Consider the following 22,888-nt stretch of genomic DNA (forward strand, 5'->3'; position numbering starts at 1 on the left):
TAGCAGGAGGCCAGGGCCCAGTCGCAAGTGCAACCTTTGCTGGTAGCTCCACCAGTGATGTTAGTGTGGACTGTGAATCGTGTCAGTCAGTAGGGCAGTGGAAGTGGTCAGTAGGCCAGTGGACGTGGTCAGTAGGGCAGTGGACGCAGTCAGTATAGCAGTTGACATGGTCAGTAGAGCAGTGGACATAATCAGTAGGGCATTGGACAGGATCAGCAGTTTTTAATTTTTGTTATTTTATTATTTTTTATTTTTTACCATTATATTTTATTTTACAAAATGTTATTTTTTATAGTTTTTTTTTTACAATTTTTTATGGAAAGGGGTGGCAGTGGAGGGTAATATGATGGGAGCGGTGGCACTGGAGGGCAGTATGACAGGGTGGAGAGCATTATGATGGGAGGGGTGGCAATGGGCAGTATGATGGGGTGGAGGATAGTATGATGAGGTGGAGAGCAGTATGATGGGAGGGGTGGCAGTGGGCAGTATGATGGGGTGGAGGACAGTATGATGAGGTGGAGAGCAGTATGATGGGAGGGGTGACAGTGGAGGGAAATATCATGGAAGAGTGGCAGTGGAAGGCAGTATGATGGGGTGGAGGGCAGTATGATGGGAGGGGTGGCAGTGGAGGGCAGTATGATGGGGTGGAGGGCAGTATGATGGGAGAGGGTGGCAGTGTAGGGCAGTATGATAGGGTGGAGGGCAGTATAATGGGAGGTGTGGCAGTGGGTAGTATGATGGGGTGGAGGACAGTATGATGAAGTGGAGGGCAGTATGATGAGAGAGGTGACAGTGGAGGACAGTATGTTTGGAGGAGTGGCAGTAGAGGGCAGTATGATGGGGTGGAGAGCAGTATGATGGGAGGGGTGGCAGTGGAGGGCAGTATGATGGGAGGGTAGGGGAGGGCAGTATGATGGGAGGGTAGGGGAGGGCAGTATGATGGGAGGAGAGGGGATAGTGGAGGACAATGTGGGGGGACTGCACAGCATAACTAGAGGTGGGCAGTGTATGGGAGGAAGCAAAGTGACCATGAGCGTCCTCGGGGCAGGGAGTATTTCTTCTACCTTTCTTCCAGCGTCAGGAACACCCTTCAGGGGAGACCCTGAGTCAAGGAGTGGAGTTAGGGGAGGGGCTTAGGCATAAGAAGTTGGCTTGGGCTTAAGAAGTTTAATCCTCCTCCGGCTCGGGCCCCGCTCTCCTCCTTGTCATGATGTCACTGGTTGCTAGATGCCAGGTGGGCCGCGTCTAGCAACCAGTTTGGGCAGTGAGCCAGGCAGCACCTGGAGGTGAATATTTAAAGCGGTTTTATCACCATGCAGTAGGGAGGGCAGTGAGGGAGAGATGCGATGTGGCGGCATCAGATCGGCCAAGGGGGCAATTCCGGGGACATTGTATTGTCCCAGAATGAAGATGCCCGGGATGAGAGACAGACCTCGCCTTGATTGATAAACACAGCGCCATTCGGCCCTGTCCCCTGCTCCCTCCTCACTGGGTTTGACTGATAGTGGCAGGAAGCAATGGCTCCTACTGCTGTCAGCCAAGCCTGTGAAAGAGTGGAGAGAGGAGAGAAGACATGCAGATGAGCACATGGACGGATACAGGTCGCTGGTAAGTGTTTGGGGGGAGAATAACAGTCACTAAAAAGTGTTTTACCTTAGTGCATAGAATGCACTAAAGTGGAAGTTCACCCTAAAACTAAAATCTCTAAATCTACTTCCGATCCGGTCTTCAGCAGCAGAAGCTAGGAGATAGCCGACAACGCTTGAGAAATGCCTAGGGAGTGACATCACCCATAGAGTTACTATGGGGCTTGCTTTGTCAGCTGCCTCTTCTGCACCCACCTCCACAGAGAAGCCACCACTGACAGCTCAGAATGGGACCAGTGCGGTTCAGGAGCAATTCATTCTAATTATATATATATATATATATATATATTTGATTATAACACCGACATATATGTATAGTAGCTGGCCTCAAAAAATGTACCACTTAAGGACTAGCCTTGTTTTGATATTTTGGTGTTTACATGTTTAAAACTGTTTTTTTTTGCTAGAAAATTACTTAGAATCCTCAAACATTATATATTGTTTTTTGCCCAACACCCTAGAAAATAAAATGGCGGTCATTGCAATACTTTTTTTCACACCGTATTTGTGTATGGCTCTTTCAAGCGCACTTTTTTTGGGAAAAAAACACTTTTTTTAATAAAAAATAAGAAAACAGTAAAATCCCATTTTTTTATATTGTGAAAGATAATGTTACGCTGAGTAAATTGATACCCAACATGTCATGCTTCAAAATTGCACCCACTCGTGGAATGGCGACAAACTTTTACTCTTAAAACTCTCCATAGGCGACGTTTAAAAAATTCTACAGGTGGCATGTTTTAAGTTACAGAGGAGGTCTAGGGCTAGAATTGTTGCTCTCACTCTACTGATCACGGCGATACCTCACATGTGTGGTTTGAACTCTGTTTTTTATATGCGGGCATTACTCACGTATGCGTTCACTTCTTCACGCGAGCTCGGTAGGATGGGGCACGTTTAAATTTTTTTTATTATTATTATTTATTTTACCTTTTATTTTTATTTTTACAGTTTAAAAAAAAATTCACTTTTATTCCTATTACAAGGAATGTAAACATTCCTTGTAATAGAAGAAGCATGACAGATCCTCTTAAATATGAGATCTGGGGTCAAAAAGTCCTCAGATCTCATATTTAGACTAAAATGCAATAAAAAAAAAATTGTAATTTAAAAAAATTGTCTCTTTAAGAGCTGTGGGCGGAAGTGACGTTTTGATGTCACTTCCGCCTAGCAATTGTATGGAGACAGGTGGGGGCCATCTTCCCCTCACTCGGCTCCACACCAAGCAGGAGACAGGACGCAATCGCCTCCGCCACTGTCGACGGCTCCGGTAAGCAGTGGAGGGCAACGGATCGCGGTGGGAGGGGTGGCCCCTCTCCCACCCCCAATAAAAGTGATCTTGCTGCGCATCCGCCGCAGGGACCACTTTTATCTTGTAGCGGACCAACCCACTGAAGAAGGGGATACTGGGGTTATGGCAGCTAGCTGCTGCCTTAACGATGCCCTGCTTCAAACAGCCGCCATAAAACTGCGGCGGGGGGTCCGTAAGTGGTTAAAGTAATATTAAACCCAAAAACAAAAATTTAATATGTTCCAGTTTACCAATCCTTGTGGTGGCTGTATTTTTTTTTTTAGTAGTTTTTCACCAAAATATGTCTGCTGGAAAAGTCTGTTCATTTTGAGTGCGGCTTCAGGTAGCCGTGACCAGCAAATGAAGCGTCGTTGGCCCCATCACCTGGTATGGACTTAAAGGGGAAGCCTTACGCTGAAAAAAAGGTGTGGGGGTCCCCCCCAGGTCCATATCAGACCCTTATCCGAGCACGCAACCCGGCCAGTCAGGAAAGGGGATGGGGACGAGCGAGCGCCGCCCCCCCCCCCCCCCAGTCCGGCGGACTAAGAAAGTAGTTTTGCACCAAAATATGTCCCCGGGTTCGCAGTCCGGCGGACAATACGGCCGTGTGTGTGCTAGTCCGCCATACTTTTGAAATGAGCAGACTTTCCCGTGCACGGAGAAAAGTCTGTTCATCTGTTCATTTTGAGTGCGGCTGTTCATTTTTGAGAGCGGGCTTTCCCTTTAAGTCCATACCAGGTGATGAGGCCAGCGACGCTTCATTCGCTGGTCTCGGCTACCTGGAGCCGCTCTCAAAATGAACGGACTTTCCTCCGTGTGTGTGGGCAAGTCCGTTCATTTCAAAAGTACGGTGGATAGTCCGGCGGACCTCTGCCGGAAAAGTCCTGTGTGTGGGCAGGTCCGCTCGTTCGGAAAGTCCGGCGGACTTTACGGCGGTTTGTCCGCCAGACTAAGTCCGCCGGATAGTCTGATCGTGTGTACGCGCCATTAGATGCACTTGCAGATTGAGATGACTTGACTGATGGATTAAACCTGAACTTCAGCTAACACTTTTTAAGCCATTACAGCAACAGTTTTATTTTTTACTTTGGGGATAAAGGATTTACATAACTACCGTATATACTCGAGTATAGGCCGACCCGAATATAAGCCGAGGCCCCCAATTTACCCCCAAAAAAACTGGCAAACTTATTGACTCGTGTATAAGCCGAGGGTGAGACATGCCTGTCCATCCCTGTGTGTGTGTCCGTCCATCCCTGTGTGTCCGTCCATCCCTGTGTGTCCGTCCATCCCTGTGTGTCCGTCCATCCATCCCTGTGTGTGTGTGTGTCCATCCATCCATCCATCCCTGTGTGTGTGTGTCTCCATCCATCCATCCATCCATCCCTGTGTGTGTGTGTCTCCATCCATCCATCCATCCATCCCTGTGTGTGTGTGTCTCCATCCATCCATCCATCCATCCGTGTGTGTGTCTCCATCCATGTGTGTGTGTGTGTGTGTGTGTGTGTGTGTGTGTGTGTGTGTGTGTGTGTGTGTCCAGCCTACCTTTGTCCCGAGCCTCCGTCCCGTGCCTTGCCTCCTTGCCTCCGTCCCGTGCCGTGCCTTGCCTCCTTGCATCCGTCCCGTGTCGTGCCTTGCCTTGCCCCCGTCCCGTCCCGTCCCGTCCCGTCCTGTGCCGTGCCGTCCCGTGCCCTCTTCGTCGGCGGCCATTGTAAAGTTCAAAAGCTGCGCCGCCGCCTTCGCCTGTGATAGGCGGAACACTGAATTTCCCAGCAGCCTGTGTTCCGCCTATCACAGACGTCGTATCATCCTCGTCCGTAGTACGAGGATGATACGATGTCCGTGATAGGCGGAACACAGGCTGCTGGGAAATTCAGTGTTCCGCCTATCACAGGCGAAGGCGGAGCCGGAGGCGCGGCTTTTGAATAGAATGGCCGCTGTCTGTCTGCTCGACACGCTGATCGAGCGGGCAGACAGCGATGACTCGAGTATAAGCCGAGGGGGGCACTTTCAGCCTCAAAAAAGAGGCTGAAAATCTCGGCTTATACTCGAGTATATACGGTAAATAAAATCTGAACATTGTAAGCACCCCTGTCAGTTTTATGTTTTTCTCACTTTTGCAGGACCAGGTTCAGTAAAAGGAAGTTGAAAAATCACAAGTCAAAATGAAGTAAAAAGCATATCAGTCACCACATCTAAAGAAGTATACAGTCCGTATAGTATATATAATACAGTTCAGTGTATATAGTGCAATCTGTATAGTATATAATACAGTTCAGAGTATATAGTGCAGTCCGTATAGTATATATATATATGTAGCGGATGACATTTGGGATCAAATGTCACACGCATTGTAAATTTAGTTTTTGGCCTCAGGACAATAAAGGTCCTGAGGGTTAATTATTGTAGGTAGGCCTAACACCAGTCTGGCCAAGCTATGCTTAGAAGTTCTGCCTGGTCATGTGAACGGTGAGGTGCACATGACAGGCTAGAACCAAGTCTGGTTGGATGTTTTGGTATCGGCCCTCTCAGAGCCAATCAGCAGGAGTGCCGGGGCCCGCTGAGGAGTCTGGGAGGGAGTACTTAAACAGGTGTGGGTCACATGTTCAAGGTTCCAGAGTTGTTTGTGAGACCCGCGTGGTCTGTCCTGGTTCCAGGACCGGGGTAGTGTTTCTGTCAGTGGCCCCTGATAGACCTGCCTGGTCTGGGGTAGGGATCCATCTGTTCCCGAGTCTCAGAACCGGCTGGTCCGAGGCGCAGTTACTGAGGGAGGATTCAAAGTGTCCAGGTGTGCTCTCAGCTTGGAGGGACACCACAGCTTGTGGAAGTGTCCGGGGGAGGACTTTCAGAGTTGGAAAAAGGTTCCTGTATACCCTCAGTTGATTGTTCAAGTTTTGAGTCGACGTGCTGACTGCCATGATCTCTGGCTAGAGATCTGTTCAGCCTTGAAGTACCCAGCTGTGAGTGGCTACTCTCTGGGTGGAAATAGAGACTTTGCTAAGGTGCCCGAGTTCTTCACCCGTGCCCTCTGTTCCCTAAGAGACTGTGTTTGTGAAAGATCTACTGCAAAATAAACCTTTTTGAAAGGATTTTATCTGTGTCAGTGTACAAGTCGTTGGGTATCAACCCTGGGAATACCTAGATGCGGAGGAGCAGGCTAAGAGAAGGTAACCGGTAAGCCCATTAAGTTAAGGCCGCCCTGCAACGGGGGGGTGCCCCCCCAAGCACCTTGACTCCATGTTGATGGGGACAAGAGCCTCTTCCCGACAACCCTGGCCGGTGTTTTTCAGGGTCTGTGGGTAGGGGGCTTATCGAAATCTGGAAGCCCCCTTTAACAAGGGGATCCCCAGATCCCCGCCCTATGTGAATGAGTATTGGGTACATTTTTCCCCTACCCATTCACCAAAAATGTCAAAAACTGTTGTGGTTTTTACTTTTTTACACTTTTTTTGGTGAATGGGTAGGGGTACAATGTACTTGATACCCATTCACATAGGGTACCCATTCAACCAATGGCCAGGGTTTTTAGGAAGAGGCTCCTGTCCCCATCAAGATGGGTACAAGGTGGTTTGGGGGGGACCCCAAAGCACCCTCCCCATGTTGAGGGCATTTGGTCTGATATGGTTCAGGAGTGGGGCGCTCGCTTGTCCCTCTCCCATCCTGACCTCCTGGCTGCATGCTCAAATAAGGGCCTGGCATGGATTTTGGGGAGGGGCCTACGCCAATTGTTTTTTACATTTTCACGTGGAGTTCCCCTTAAAATCCATAGCAGACCCGAAGCGCCTGGTATGGACTGGGGGGCATCTATCTTGCTGGGAGATGGCAATACATTACAGCCGCAAGCAAGATTAAATACATTTTTTTTCCTTTAGAAATGTCATTATTGCTGCAGCACTGTTCTACATATCGCACAGGCAGATTAAGGGGACCAGGCATGATATTTAAAGGAATATTTAATTTTTATCGTTTCACTTTAAGCATAATTAAAATCACTGCTCCTGAAACAACGATCGCTTTAAACACTTTTTTTTGCATTGATACATGTCCCCTGGGGCAGTACCCGGGTCACCATATACTTTTTATGGCAATGACTTGCATATAAGCCTTCAAAATAAGCACTTTTGATTTTTTCATGCCCCCATCTCTCCTATGGATAGCAATAACATTGTTTTATGTGTCTATACAATAATGTTAATATGACTGATTGTGTATTTGCATCGCTTGTACTGTGAAGATTTGAATAAACATTTTTCTTGTTAAAAAAAAAAAAGAATTGGTAAGCTGCAATATAATAAATTTTTGTTCTTGGGTTTATTACTGCTTTAGTACCTAAATCAGTAGTATATGTAACATGGGTCAAAAGCAATAAACTGACACATAAGTATATTATATAGCTCCATTACACAATGCAAGAGATTTACTAAAATGTATGCACTCACAGTCTGGTGCAGCTATGCATGGTAGCCAATCACATTCTTACTTTAGAAAAAAGTAAGGTAGATGTGGCACTATTCTGATGTTTGGGTGTTTTTTTTTGTAAAATCTTTATTTTGAAACGGAAAAATACACTCAAGTATACAGTAGACAGGCGTGTCGGGACCAAACACAAAACAAATAAACTGTAGGAAACAATGACACCCATAGGAACTTTCCTGGTGGCCGAGAGTTGGCGGCTTAAATCAGACACATGAGTCAAGCGATCGACTGATAATGAATCTGGAGTGTCTTATTGCCTACTCATGCCTATTCTAGCTTCCACGAGCTAGGGCCCTGCCCCAGGGTGCCTCTGATTTCAGAGGAGGGGACGGGCCGGAGCCCAGTCCCCCTCCCTTCTTCATACATGAGGCCGGGGAGGCATGGGACCGCCCAGGAGAGGGGGGCCCAATCGCCTCCAGCTACCTCTCCCGAGCGTCCCCCGGGGGTGAAACAGGCCCACAGCAATCCCTCCGCCCTGGAGAGGCGCCTCAGTATGGGGCCCCTCCGGACAGAAGGACTCCCCCCTGCCAGCTAAACAGGGCGGCCGCAGGACCACCCAGCCCGCAGGAAACCTAACGCTCCACCACATCTCAATACCACGTAGGTCATTAGAAAGCAACGTCTTGAAGTGTAGAGTATGGAGAAGGAAAGTAAAAAAGAACAGTAGAAAGGGTGAGAGGGAGAAAAGAAGGGGTAAAGGGGGATTGGGAAGTGAGGTGAGGAAGGAGGGCGGAGCCTACCTGACATCCCTGAGAAGTGCAGCAGTCCAGCACCAGGCGAGTCTTAGCAGCAAATTCGTCTCTCCGTCCATGGGGCAAGGAGGTGAAAAACAATTACTAGGCAATAATATCAGTGCTTGTGCGGGATCTCAAAGATGGTTCCGCTAGTTCCAGCAGAGCCAAGTCCAGACTGGAGGTTGCGTATATAGTTTCGGACATGTAGGCTGTCCATGACTGCCATATGGTGTCGAACTTAGCCCTTGTACCTCTACAGGTTGCCACTCAATGTTCAGCTTCTCTAATGTCATTAACTTTTTTGACCCAGTCTTCCCATGTGGGGGTTCTGATCTGTTTCCAGTAGATCGGTATAAGACGTCTGGCCGCGTTCAACAGATGCGGCAGGGGGCTCCTTTTGTATCTACCAATCGGGATCGGAGGGAGGTGTAAAAGATAGTTGGTCGGAGACGGCGGTACGTCTAAATGCAAGATTGCTTTTATGTGGGATCGGATGTCCGCCCAGTATGGCTTGATTCGTGGGCAATCCCACAAAATATGAAGGAGGGTGCCCAGTTGGCCACATTCCCTCCAGCACCGGTCCGATACCACAGGGTAGATACGTGCTAAGTCTGCTGGCACTCTGTACCAGCGGGACAGGACCTTATAATTAGTTTCTTGGGTTTTGGATTCCATGGAGCTTGTGTGCGTGAGTTTGTGTAGGTGGGACAATTGGGTCGTGGAAAAGTCAAGTTGTAGCTCCCTCTCCCACACCCGTATGTACATTGGTCTAGCGACTTCGGTAACAGAGCCAAGCAAGTGGTATAGTTCTGAGATCATGTGGGGAGTGGGTTCGTCTTCTACAAAAAGATGTTCGAAGGGTGTAAGGAGTGCTTCATCTCTGATCGAGTGGCCGTGGACTTCAAAAAAGTGATGCAGTTGCCTGTATCGCCAAAAATTCATAGCGGTCTGCGTGTGCCCAGTCTGCAGGGATTCGTAGCTGACCATTTGGCCGCCACTGAGAAACTGTCCACAGCTGGCATTCCCGTCGTCTGCCCAGGGGCCAAAAAAAGCCCTCCGTTCCCCCGGCGGGAACCACAGGAACCCCCCGAGCGGGGCAAGCAGCGAATCGGGGGGGGTAGACTCATTGTCCTGTTCATTTTGCCCCATATTAAAAGAGCCTGTACAGTTAGTGGGGAGGCATCTTCTGACAGCCCCCTATGTTCCGGGGTCAACCAGGGTGCATAAGCCAAGTCTCTCCCAGCTAGCCATTTTTCCAAAGAGACCCACATTTTTGACTTAGCATGAAATTTCCAGTTAAGTATCCTCTGTAGGATAATAGCCCTGTGGTACTTCTGGATATCTGGAACCCCTAGACCCCCCGTCAGCTTCGAACGCTTTAGCAAGGTCATGGCTATTCTCGGCTTCTTTGTGTTACAAATGCCGACAGTATGCTATTCAGTTGGGTAAAAAACTGTTTAGGGAGGGAGATGGGTATCGTTTGTAGAAAAAAAGAGTACCCGGGCAGGATATTCATTTTAATAATATTAACGCAACCTAACCACGTAAAAGCGGTTTTGGTCCACTGCAACAAATCCGCTTTGACCGTGTTAAGTAAGGGGGGGAAATTGGTGGCATATAAGGCCTCAAAGCGGCTTGTCAACTGGATGCCCAGGTATTTGATAGAAGACGTGGCCCAGGTAAAGGGGAATGCTAATTGCACATTTTCCGTGTGAGACGGGGTCAGGTGAATAGGTAAAATCTCCGACTTGGAAAGGTTTATCTTGAAATTGGATAACTCTCCGAAAGTCCTCAGCTCCTTCAACAGAACCGGCAATGAGATAAGGGGTTCAGAAAGATAGAAGAGCACATCGTCTGCATATGCCGACAGTTTGTGCTCCGTCATCCCTACCTTCAGGCCCCTAATGTCTGCGTTCGCCCTCACTGTGCAGAGCAGTGGCTCTAGAACCAAGGCAAAAAGGAGGGGAGATGGAGGACACCCCTGTCTCGTGCCGTTTCGAATCGGGAACTGGGAGGAGAGCACCCCGTTCACCTTCACCTGTGCACACGAAGTAGAGTACAGGGCCATGATCGAGGACAACATACGCGTCCCCAGCCCCTGAGCTTCCAATACCGCCCATAAATACGTCCAGTCGACGCGATCAAACGCCTTTTCGGCGTCCATCGAAAGGACGATACAAGGTTTAGGATTGGGACTGTTACGAGCCCAGTGAATGAGTTGAATTGCCCTGATGGAATTGTCTCTTGCTTCCCTGCCACGAATAAACCCCGTTTGGTCTGGGTGGATAATCTGGGGCATAAGACTCCCAAGTCTGTTTGCCAGGACTTTTGCTAGGATTTTAATATCGACGTTAAGGAGGGATATCGGACGATAACTTTGGGGGACGGTAGGATCTTTGCCCTCTTTTGGCAGCACCGTAATGTGTGCCATCAGCGCTTCGGTTGGGATATGATTCCCCTCTGCGACGGAGTTAAAGTAGGTGCACATATGTGGTGTTAAGAGGGGCAGGAACGTTTTGTAGTAGGTACCAGAGAAACCATCTGGTCCCGGGCTCTTGCCCTTGGGCACGGACTTCACCGTTAGCGCAATCTCCTCCGGAGAGATTGGCCGCTCCAAGTCGACGCATTGTTCCGCGCTTAGTGTAGGGACTCCCGCCAACGCGAGATATTCTTGAATGGCAGCAGACTTGGGAGGCTGAGCGTTTGAGGGCGAGGCCGGGGAAAGGTTATAAAGTTGGGTGTAAAATTTCTGAAACCCTAAGGCAATTTTGTTGGATTGGACCGAAATGTCACCTGAGCTTCTGTACGTAGGATTGAGCATGTTTCTTGCGGAGGGCCCTAGCCAGCATACGGCCGCATTTGTTACCATGCTCATAGTATTTGTGTGAAAGATGCCTTGCCTGCCTACTCGTATGACGATCTAGTAAGCGTGAAAACAAGTCACGCAACTTAAGAAGTTTCTGCTTAGCCGCTGGGCCCCCCCCCCCCTTGCTTATGGGAGAGTTCTGCCGCTTGTAAGGCAGCCAGAACCCTGTTAAAATCCGCTTGCTGCATTTTCTTGATTTTGGAGCCTATAGATATTAGTTCACCTCTAATCACGGCCTTGTGGCCTTCCCAAAGCACACCCGCACTTAGTTCATCCGAGGAGTTCTCCCTAAAATAGTGGGAGATGGTCTCCGACACCTTGGGAACCACCGCAGAGTCATCCAGTAAATTTTCATTTAGTCTCCACGTCCAGGCCCTATGGGGACTAGAGGGTAGCTGAATGGTCACTCCAACCGGTGCATGGTCCGATAGGGTGATGCTGCCAATGGATGCCGTCTGCAGGAGCTCGAGCGTGGGACGGTCAACGTAGATATGGTCGATACGCGTGTACACGTCATGGACGGTCGAGAAATAACTAAAGTCTCGTCCGGAAGGATGTAAAATCCTCCAGGTATCAAGTAAGAGGTGTGCCTGAAGCAATTTGCAAAAGTGTTTGAAAAAATCATGGGAGTGCGAGGGTCGGGTGCTCGAAGTGTCGAGCAGAAGGTCCGGGCTGACATTAAAGTCCCCGCCTAAAATCAGATACCCTGCTTTAAGTTCTGTCAGTAGGTCAAGGGTACTGTCTAGGAAGGTAAGCTGATCAGAGTTGGGGGCGTAAAGGGAGGTGAATGTGTACATGCTCCCCGCTATGGTGCCCTTTAGGAAAATAAACTGGCCCTGAGGGTCAATTTTGCTATCTACTGGCTGAAAAGGGCACGTCTTGTGAAACGCTATGGCAGTGCCTTTGGACTTGGCCTTAGGAGATGTACTGTGAAACCATTGATTAAATATGTGGGTGGGCAACCTGGGTAGGGAGTGGCTGGTAAAATGTGTTTCCTGCAGGAAGACCACTTGAGCCTTCAACTTTTTAAGTTCCCACCATAATTTGTTCCTTTTCCCCGGAGAACAGAGACCCCGCACATTGTAAGAAATTACCTGGAGTGTAGACATGGGAGATTTGGAGGGTGGAGGAATGAGCGAGTGTCCCAACTCGCCTGGCGCAAGGACCGCAGCAATAGCAGGCTCCTAGAAAGGGAGGGAAGTAAGAAGGGAGGGAGAAGAAGAGGAGAGAGATAGGGAGAGAAAAGACAGAAGGAGTTATTACAGAAACACCAAAAACATAAAAGCAACACAGCTACGGCAATATTGAACAATGCAGCGGCTTGGTGGGGGGTGAGGCCCACCCCACTATCCGGGGGGGCCCCAAGCCCCCCCCTAAATTCCCAATAGGGAACTAAACCCATGGATGGGTGGCCTACGTGGGGAACGTGAACCAAAACAAGGGGGGGAGAGAGAAGGCCCCCGCCCCGCCCATTACATCTGAGAACAGTAGAACCTCAGTTCGGGGAAAAGTCAGATCCATAAAAGCAAAAAAAATAAAAGGGGAGGAAAAAAGGTGAAAAACAGCGTTGGCTGATTGCGTTCGGGGACATGGGGTCTGGGCTAGCCCCGTCAAGGGGTGTGTGCCCTGCCCCGGATAGGGGCCACAGGACCGTGTTGGGGTTGTAGCAAACTTCAGTCCGGGGAGGGGGGGGGGAGCCCAAAGGTAGCTACATAGGTGAAAAAGAAAAAATTAAGTCAAAAACCAAATCAAGCCCCCCCCCTCCCCGAGTGCCCCATAAAAAAAAAGAAAGAAAAGGAAGAAAAGGGGTGCTGTGGCAAATCTTCCTCCTATATTGGGGGTGAAAACAGTCTCCGCCAGGTAGGCCTAGTCTGAGAGTCGAACAGTCTCTAAGGCTGGAGAGGAGTCACCAGAGATTCTTGCTGCCACAGCAGCCAGAGCCTACAGCCACACAGGGCACATCTTGTTCCCCCGGAACACCCGGGGGGGGGGGGGGCTCGGGGTCAAAAACATCACACTTTCAATTCTCAGGGGGGGGGGCCAAACACCATTAAGCACATCAGAGAAAGTCAGCAATCAGTTTCCCATCGCGCAGCCCAGGCCTAGCATCAGTCTCTGGTGATTGAGGGGGCCATGGAAGGGTCTCGGGTCGAACTGTGCCTGTCCCTCCTCCGGTGCTTGCGTGCGACTGTAGACCATCTCGGTGGAAGGGGGGGATAGTCAAATCGCTCGGGGATCCTCTCCAATCCGGAAAGTCCACGGGCTCCAGCCCTAGAGAGGAAAGAAAGTGTGGAAGATCGTCCTTAGTGCGCAGGGTCACTTGCCTGCCATCTTTGTGCACATGCAGAGAGAAGGGGAAGCCCCAGCGGTAGGCCAATCCTGCGGCCTGGATCACAGAAAGGAGCGGACGGAGGGCTCTCCATTGCATGAGGGTGCGTCTTGAGAGATCTTGATAGAAAGTCAGTCGAGCACCATCAAAATCATAAAAGGGCTTACCATGCACTTTTTGCATAATCCGATCTTTTTCTAGTATTTTTCTAGTATTTTTGTGAAGTTTACAGATTATGTCCCTGGGATTGTCAGCGTCTGGAGACGGGGGGCGCAGTGCTCTGTGGGCTCGGTCTATTTCAATAGGAGCAGTGGCTGGGAGGCCCAATATGTCTCTAAAGATGTCCGTCAGAGTGGGGACAATATCCCTGGATGCAGTAGCCTCTGGGAGTCCTCTAATCCTAATATTGGCCCTCCTGCTGCGGTTTTCCACATCATCTAATTGCCCCAGCAGTGCATCAAGCTGATGGTCCTGTGTTTGGCACCGAGATTGCAGCAGAGCAATGGTGGGGAGAGTCTCCTCCAGCTTCTCTTCCAAGGCCTCCACCCGGTGACCCAGGTGCGTGGTATCTGCTTTAATTTGGGCAATATCAGCGGTGAAAGCCTTCTCTACTCTGCTAGTGAACCTTTCCAGGTCTTCTCTGGTGGGGAGAGACATAATATGGCGGCATATTGCATCATCTCCCATGGGGTCTGAGACCTCTGAGCGGCCATCCAGGGACCCGGGGGAGGCAGGGGGGGCTGAATCGCTCACCGATCCTGGGGAGGGCACCGGAGAGACCAGGGAAGATGTTCCGGTCGGCTGAAGAGGCGCCGCTGTAGCAGGCTGTGAGGATTTCCCAGCTCTCTGAGATTTCCCGGTCGGCGTCATATTGGATCCGTTGCGGCCCTGTCCGTGGGGGCCCGGGAAGAACTGATCCAGCTGTCCCTGCCGCTTTTTAGTGCCCTGCGGCGGTCGGGAAGACTGCCGGGAGCGTTGGGACATGGAGCCCGGTGGCGGAAATCGTTTTTCCCCGCTGAGGATAGCTATTGTATGCGGCGATGGAGCGGAGCTGAGGTGAAGCACTTCCTCACTCCTCCATGGTCAGGACGCGCCCCATGTTTGTGTGTTTTAAACCCTATACTGATGCAGTGAATTCCTAGTATGGTACCTAGTATCTAGTAGAGGTGTCTCAAACTGGCGGCCCTCCAGCTGTTGCAAAACTACAAGTCGCATGAGGCATTGCAAGGCTGACAGTTACAAGCATGACTCCCACAGGCAGAGGAATGATGGGACTTGTAGTTTTGCAACAGCTGGAGGGCCGCCAGTTTGAGACCCCTGAATTCTAGTACCTAGTACGCACAGGAGGTATATATTATAAGCACGGGTTGGATTGGCACCAATCTGTATTCTAGCAACAGCATTTGCACATTTATTTAGTATTATCTGCATAGTTACCAGACCAGGAGTTCATTAGTGAAGGGTTTCTAAACATTCCAGCAATAGCATGTTAGGTTGTGGTACTAAGTATTCAGATTATTTGCACATTCATATTTATTTGCACAGGTACCATACTAGCAATTCACTGTATCGGTATAGGGTTTAAAACACCCCAACATCAGAACAGTGCCACATTTACCCTTCATTTTTTCTATTTCCTTCTATTTCCACCTCTTTTGAATTCATTGGTAGAGGCCGCAGTTCTCCTTGTTTGAATCACTCCATAAGCGCGGGTGTTCACACATATTTTCACATTCTAACTTTAGCTTGTGCAATTAAGCACTGTGCAATTTGAAACAAACCCTGGAAGCTGATTGGTTTCTATGTAGAGCTACACCAGATTTTTCACCATGGAATGTGTGTGTTATTTTTACCATCACAATCATACCAATTGTAAAACACACTTAAAAAAATATTTGTCATGTGCATCAAAAGAGTATATATGTAAGTACACATATACCACTTGCCATACCAAATCTCCACCCATATACTGTACTGTCATAAAATACCAAAAAATCGAAAACGGAAATTAATTTTCACATTTCCAAATTTTTTAATTTTTTAAATTATGAAATTTAGAATTTCCCAATTTAGAATTTTAGAATTTCTGAAATTTCGAATTTTCCAATTTTTGAAATTTCGAATTTCAGAAATTCAGAAATTTTGGAATTAACGAATTTGTCAAAATTTGTTAAACTAATTTGGAACTAAACAAATTGTACATGTCTAGTGATCTCAAAGCGAGTGTGAAAGAGGACCTAGTTGATGGAGAGTGTGATGAGTCTAAAGCATTATGGGTGGAACTTTACATAGGTGTGCGTACTACAAAGGTTGTCATTGGAAGTTGTTATAGACCTCCCAGTGTTAGTGAGGAGGTGGAGACTCCTTGCACAGATGTAAAGGGCTGCAAGGGTTGGGACAGTGATAATAATGGGGGATTTTAACTACCCGGATATTGATTGGAGTATTGGCACTGCTGGGACAGTTAAAGGGCAAAAATGTTTAAACCTATTACAAGACAGTTTTATGGTCCAGTTTATTGAGGGCCCGACTAGGAATGAAGCTCTGCTGGACCTGGTAATCGCAAACCACGCAGAGCTTGTTATCAATATTCATATAAAAGAGCATCTGGGTAGCAGTGACCATAACATGATTTCATTTAATGTTAGCTGTAAGCAACAAACTCATACGGGTAAAATAATAACTTTAAGAGAGCAAATATTCCAAGGATGAGGGCTGCTCTCCAGAATTTAGATGGGGAGGGAATATTGTCATCATTGGGCACAGAACAGAAATGGGAATTCTTCAAAGTGACTGTATGTAAACTCACTGCAAAGTATATTCCCATGAGCAATAAGTTTAAAAGGCTAGAAATAAAAGCTATGTGGCTCACAGCCAAAGTTAAAATGGCTATAAATAATAAAAAAAGAGCTTTTAAAAATCATAAAATTGAGGGATCGCTATCATTGTTTAAATGTTACAAAGAATATAACAGAGTATGATAAGATAGTAGGACAAACCCCCAAAAAATCTTCAAATATATTAATAGTAAAAAGGTCAGGTCTGAGCATGTAGGCCATTAACAAAATAATCTAAAGTGGGTGACTGGGGACAAAGAGCAGGCTAATTTATTAAATACTTTTCTTCAGCTCTGTGTATACAAAGGAGCATGGGGGAGCTCATGTCCATAATGGGGGTGGTAGTGACACAGCCCCAAATGATCCACAATGGCTCAAAAGTGATATGGTTCAAAAATATTTTGACAGAATGAAGGTGGATAAAGCATCTGGACCAGATGGCATCCACCCACGGATCCTAAAAAAAAAAATGAGCTCTGTCATTTCAAGGCCATTGTTTCTAATATTTAGAGACTCATTAATGACTGGAATGGTACCACTGGATTGGCGCAGGGCCAATATGGTGGCCATATTTAACCACTTAAGGACTGCCGCCTGTACATATACGTCGGCACAATGGCACAGACAGGCACATCAACGTACCTGTATGTGCCTGCCTTCCAGTGGGTGGGGGGTCCTCCCGGTGGCAGCGGTGGTCCGTTTCGCTTCAAGAGCGATCCATGATGAGGGGGCGGCCATTGATTTCTGGCCACCCCCTCGCAATTGCTCCTGGCAAATGAGAAGCTTCCCCTGCCTGTGAACTGTAAACACAGGCAGGAGGAAGTGATGTCACTCTCCTCGTGGCGGGCTTTTTGAACAGAACGCAGAGGAGAGAAGACATCATAGTAAGTGCACAACACTACACTGACACCAGGTACACATAGGCACACTTTCCACCCCCCAGTCACCCCCCGATCACCCCCCAGATCACCCCCTGCACCTCCAGTCACAGTGTCACTGATTGCAGTGGTCATTTATTTACTGATCACTGCATTTAGTGTCATTTGTGACTGTAAAAAGTGTCAAGGCAGTTAGCTTTAGGCCCATTTAGGTCCAGGGTAGCCTCCTACCCCCCCATAAAGGTTTTAACCCCTTGATTGCCCCCAGGTAACCCTTTTACCCCCTTTTGCCAGTGTCACTAAGCAAACATTTTTCTTATCACTGCATTAGTGTTGCTGGTGCAGCTAGGTAGGCAGTTATTTTTTTAGGTTCACCGCCAGGTTTTTACAGCGTCAGGAATCCCCATATACAACCTTATAAAGGTTTTAACCCCCCTATTGCCCCTAGAGTTAACTCTTTCACCAGCGATCACCGTATAAGTGTCAGTGGTGATGCTGGTTAGCCAGTTCGTTATTTAGTTATTTAGGTTTCCCGTCAGGTTTTTATATAGTGTCAGGTACCCCCATATATTACCCAATAAAGGTTTTAACTCCTGATTGCCCCTAGTTAACCCTTTCACTAGTGATCATCATATAAGTGTTATGGGTGACGCTGGTTAGTTAGTTTGCTTTTTATAGTGTCAGGGCACCTGTCATTTATTACCCAATAAAGGTTTAACCCCCTGATCGCCCGGCGGATGATATCAATTAGGTTTTAGGGTCTGCGTTGCCCCAGGCAGCGGCAAGTTAGTGGCAGTACCGCTAACACCCACGCGCAAAGCATACACCTCCCTTAGTGGTATAGTATCTGAACAGATGAATATCTGATCTATACTAGAGTCCCCAGCAGTTTAGGGTTTCAAAAAACACATTGTTAGCGGGATCAGCCCAGATACCTGCTAGCACCTGCGTTTTGCCCCTCCACCCAGCCCAGCCCACCTAAGTGCAGTATTGATCGATCACTGTCACTTACAAAACACAACACACATAACTGTAGCGTTCACAGAGTCAGGCCTAATCTCTGCGATCGCTAATGCCGCGTACATACGATCGAAATTCTCGTTGGAAGAAGCTCTGATGGTTTTCCCTATGGAATTCCGCTCAAGCTGTCTTGCCTACACACGGTCACACCAAATTCCGATAGTTTAGAACGCAGCGACGTACAACACGTACGACGTGACTAGAAAAAGAAAGTTCAATAGCCAGTAGCCAATAGCTTCTGTCTCGTAGTTGAATCTGAGCATGCGTGATTTTTTGGAGTATCAGAATTGGATACACACGATTGGAATTACCGATAGAAAGTTTTTCCGTCTGGAAAATTGAGAACATGCTATCAATTTTTGGCTGACGGAAATTCGGACAGCTAAATTCCGATGGAACATACACACGGTCGCATTTTCCGATTAAAAGCTCTCATTGGTCTTTTTCTGGACGGAATTCCGACCGTGTGTACGTGCCATAACAGGTTTTTTTGGTACCGTTTTATACAGTTGCTGAAAGCCAAGGTGCTTTTTTACCTGTGAATCTCACTAGTTGTACCAGTAAACTTAGACCCCAAAATGGCAAATCTAAGGTACGCTAGTGAAGAGGCCTACACATTTCTGAGCATGACAGATAGTGAAGAGGAGGACACTCATCTGTCAGATTCAGGCTCAGAATACGATCCTGTAGACGACAGCGGCTCAATAACAGCTCTGGCGACAAAGGTGAGGTCCCTGCTAAGGTCAGGCATATCAGTTTCCTATCTTCTGATGTTGTTGAGGTGCAAGAACCGCAGGTCCCTCGTATGGAGCAGAGAGCCAGTACTAGCGCCGATATTCCTTCTGGTGAACTGGCAAGCACCAGCGGCCTAGTACATCCAGCACTGCAGTAACACTTGGTGACATGGCAAGTCCCATAAGTGCAGTTCAAGCTGGCGAGGTGGCAAGCACAAGTAGTGTCCTGCTGCCACCAAGAAGAAGACAAAGGCAGGCCGGCGTGCCCATAGTGTCCTTCCTGCAGAATTCACCAATCCTGATTGGGTGCCCACCACTTCTGCAGAACCCGTACTTCACCCATTCACTGGCCAACCCGATATTCAGGTGGAAACAGCTGATTTTACACCACTTGATTTTTATTCGCTCTTTTTCATGGAAGATCTCTAAAGATCTATTGTGGACCAAACTAATTTATATGCTGGTCAATTCATCACCTCTAATTCCCAGTTGCCTTCCCTTGCCAGAGATTGGAAACCAATTACAGTTTCCGAATTTAAGACCTTTCTGGGCCTTTCCCTCAACATGGGCATACATAAATTCACCAAGTTGCGGTCGTATTGGTTCACGAGCCCGAGTTCTCTGCCTCCATGTCCAGGAAAATGATACGAGCAGATCTTGCGGTTCATGCACTTCAATGACAATGAACTTTGTTGTCCTCGTGGAGACCCTGAATGCGATCGGCTCTACAAAATTCAGCCCCTCATAAGCCACTTCAACCAACGTTTTGCAGCCTTGTTTACTCCCGATCAAGTTGTCTGCGTTGATGAATCCCAGATTAAATTTTCTGGCTGCTTGTATTTCAAACAGTACCTTCCCAGCAAGCGTGCTAGATATGGGGTCAATCTCTATAAGTTCTGTGACAGGGCAACAGACTATGTATGGAGCTTTAGTGTTTATGAGGGAAAAGATAGGGAGCGCTGGCAAGATAGTGGAATTTGGTGTCACCCTTATTCAGAAAGGGGTACCACTTGTACGTGGACAATTTTTACACGAGCGTGCCACTGTTTACTTATTTGTTTGATCAGCAGATTGGAGCACGTGGCGACCTAATCGCCGGGGCTTTCCCCAGCTGCTTGTAGATTCCCGTCTTAGGCTGGGCAAGAGAGCCTGCTTGCAGTGTAATAACTTGCTTACTATGAAGTGGAGGGATAATAAGAATGTTTTCGTTCTTACCTCCCTTCATGCAGACACGACAGTCCAAATTACTACGGTGACTGGTGTTGTGGAGAAACCCCTCTGTGTCCACGAATATAACCAAAATATGGGAGAGGTGGACCTCAAAGACTAGTTGTTGGCGCAGTATCTAGTTGCCCGTAAGGCCAGACGCTGGTACAAAAAAGTGTCTGTTTACTTATTTCAATTGGATTTGCTGAACGCTCATGTGCTATACAGAGCTGCAGGTGGAACTTTATCCTTCCTTACATTCCAGGAAGAGATTGTCACAGAGCTCCTGTATCCAGACGGTTCTGCACCTCACCTTCTCCAACCAAATGCAGTAAGCCGGCTGCATGAGAGGCATTTTCCATATATGTCCTCGAGAGTACCCCTACACAACGAGCCCCCTAAAGAAGATGTTGTGTCTGTACCAAGCGCGGATATAGGCGTGACACCCGTTATTGTACACGCTGTCCTGACAATCCTGGTCTTTGCATTGGTGAATGTTTTGAATGCTACCACACACTAGTGAAGTTTTAGTGTAGGGTACAGCATTTCACAGACTAGGACACACTTACACAGGGTCTCCCAAGATGCCATCGCATTTTCAGAGACCCGGACCGTTACAGTTGTTACAATTACAGTTACAAGAAAAAGTGTAAAAAAAAAAGTAAAAAAAAATAATAATTAGTTGTCGTTTTATTGCTCTCTCTCTCTCTCTCTATTCTCTCTCTCTCGATTGTTGCTCTTTTTTACTGTATTCTGTTCTGCAATGTTTTATTATGTTTTATCATGCTTGCTTTTCAGGTATGTAATTTTTTTATACTTTACTGTTTACTGGGTTTTATTGTTAACCATTTTTTTGTTTTCAGGTGCACCATTCAGCTGCAGTGCAGATTTATTTATCTTGACAGCAACAGCGTTTGCTCCCACGATACATAAAGCCGTGACTCCAATGCTGTAGGAGGTCATTTCACCAACACAGTTAAAAAAAAAAAAGAGCATATATGCCAAAGCATGGGGGCAGCAGGGGCGGAGGAGTGATTTTTCTCCTAATGCTGCATACATACAGTCGAAATTCCGACAGAGGCTTGCCCGTGTAAAAGTCAGACCATGTGTACGTGGCATAACTTTTGCGGGAGGATGCCCCCATGCTTTGGCATATATAAGTGGTGCATGTATGCCTATCATTGTAAGTGGGTGCATACCCCCCGATCAATCTCATTTTTTCATTCAGCCAACAGGCTGCATGAAAAAAAAGATTACAATATATGTCCAACAAGGACCAGCTACATACTGGTATGTTGCTGGAATTTGAAAGGTTATACCAGAATTATGCTTGCGAGTTTAGGTATCATCTTGGTATCATTCTTTTCAGCCAGTAATCGGCTTTCGTACAAAAGCAATCCTAGTGACTAATTAGCCTCTAGACTGCCTTTACAAGCAGTGGGAGGGAATGTCCCTGCTCTCGGATATAAACAGCACCATTGGGAAATTGGGAAAGCATTTTATCACACCGAACTTGGTGTGGTCAGATGCTTTGAGGGCAGAGGAAAGATCTAGGGCCTAATAGACCCCAATGTTTTTTTTAAAAAAGTGTACCTGTCACTACCTATTGCTATCATAGGGGATATTTACATCCCCTGAGATAACAATAAAAATGATAAAAAATAAAATAAAAAATAAAATGTAAGGAACAGTTTAAAAATAAAATCAAAATAAATAATAATAATAATTTTAAAAAAAGCACCCCCGTCCCCCCCTGCTCTTGCGCAAAGGCAAATGCAAGCATCGGTCTGGCGTCATATGTAAACAGCAATTGCACCATGCATGTGAGGTATCACCGCAAAGGTCAGATCGAGAGCAGTAATTTTAGCAGTAGACCTCCTCTGTAAATCTAATGTGGTAACCTGTAAAGGCTTTTAAAAATGTATGTAGTTTGTCACCATTGTGCGTTTGTGTGCAATTTTAAAGCAAGTCGTGTTTGGTATCCATGTACTCGGCCTAAGATCATCTTTTTTATTTCATCAAACATTTGGGCAATATAGTGTGTTTTAGTGCATTCAAATTAAAAAAAGTATTTTTTCCCAAAAAAATGCGTTTGAAAAATCACTGCACAAATACTGTGTGGGGGAAAAAAATGCAACACCCACCATTTTAATCTGTAGGGCTTTTGCTTTTAAAAAATATATATAATGTTTGGGGTTCAACGTAATTTTCTTGCAAAAATAAAGTTTTCATGTAAACAAAAAGTGTCAGAAAGGGCTTTGTCTTCAAGTGGGTGATGTTTGATATAAGCTTCTAAATGTTGTGCATAAAATGCCAGTACAGTTCAAATGACCCCATTTTGGAAAGTAGACACCCCAAGCTATTTGCTGAGAGTCATGTCGAGTCCCTGGAATATTTAATATTTTGACACAAGTTGCGGGAAAAATATATATATATATATATTTTTTGCACAGTTGTCACTAAATGATATATTGCTCAAACATGCCATGGGCATATGTGGAATTACACCCCAAAATACATTCTGTTGCTTCTCCTGAGTATGGGGGTACCACATGTGAGACTTTTGGGAGCCTAGCCGCGTACGGGACCCCAAAAAACAAACACCGCCTTCAGGCTTTCTAAGGGCGTACATTTTTTATTTCACTCCTCACTGCCAATCACAGTTTCAGAGGTCATGGAATGCCCAGATGGCACAAACCCCCCCGTAATGACCTCATTTTGGAAAGTAGACACCCCAAGCTATTTGCGGAGCGGTATTGTGAGTTTTTTGTGAATCTCGCTTTTTGTCACAAAGTATTGAAAATTGAAAAAAGAAAAAAAAAAGAGCTGTAAAATACTCACCATGACTCTCAGCAAATAGCTTGGGGTTTC

At 47.0% G+C, this 22,888-nt stretch overlaps 1 protein-coding gene across 9 annotated transcripts in view; it reads right to left on the reverse strand.

Annotated features, from left to right (window-relative positions):
• The window catches only part of LTBP3 (latent transforming growth factor beta binding protein 3), a 1,616,087-nt gene that overhangs the window by 474,884 nt on the left and 1,118,315 nt on the right, over positions 1 to 22,888 (reverse strand). For 4 of the 9 annotated variants that reach the window (XM_077457876.1, XM_077457830.1, XM_077457811.1 and 1 more), the window contains one exon: positions 12,108 to 12,197. The exons of the other annotated variants lie outside the window; for them this stretch is intronic. In XM_077457876.1, the coding sequence (XP_077314002.1) occupies positions 12,108 to 12,197 (90 nt within the window). The remainder of the gene's footprint in view (positions 1 to 12,107; positions 12,198 to 22,888) is intronic. 9 annotated transcript variants of the gene reach the window in all.

Source organism: Lithobates pipiens, unplaced genomic scaffold, assembly GCF_037356315.1.
Source record: "Lithobates pipiens isolate NorthernLeopardFrog02 unplaced genomic scaffold, aLitPip1_a1.2 Scaffold_10, whole genome shotgun sequence".
Classification (NCBI taxonomy): Eukaryota; Metazoa; Chordata; class Amphibia; order Anura; family Ranidae; genus Lithobates; species Lithobates pipiens.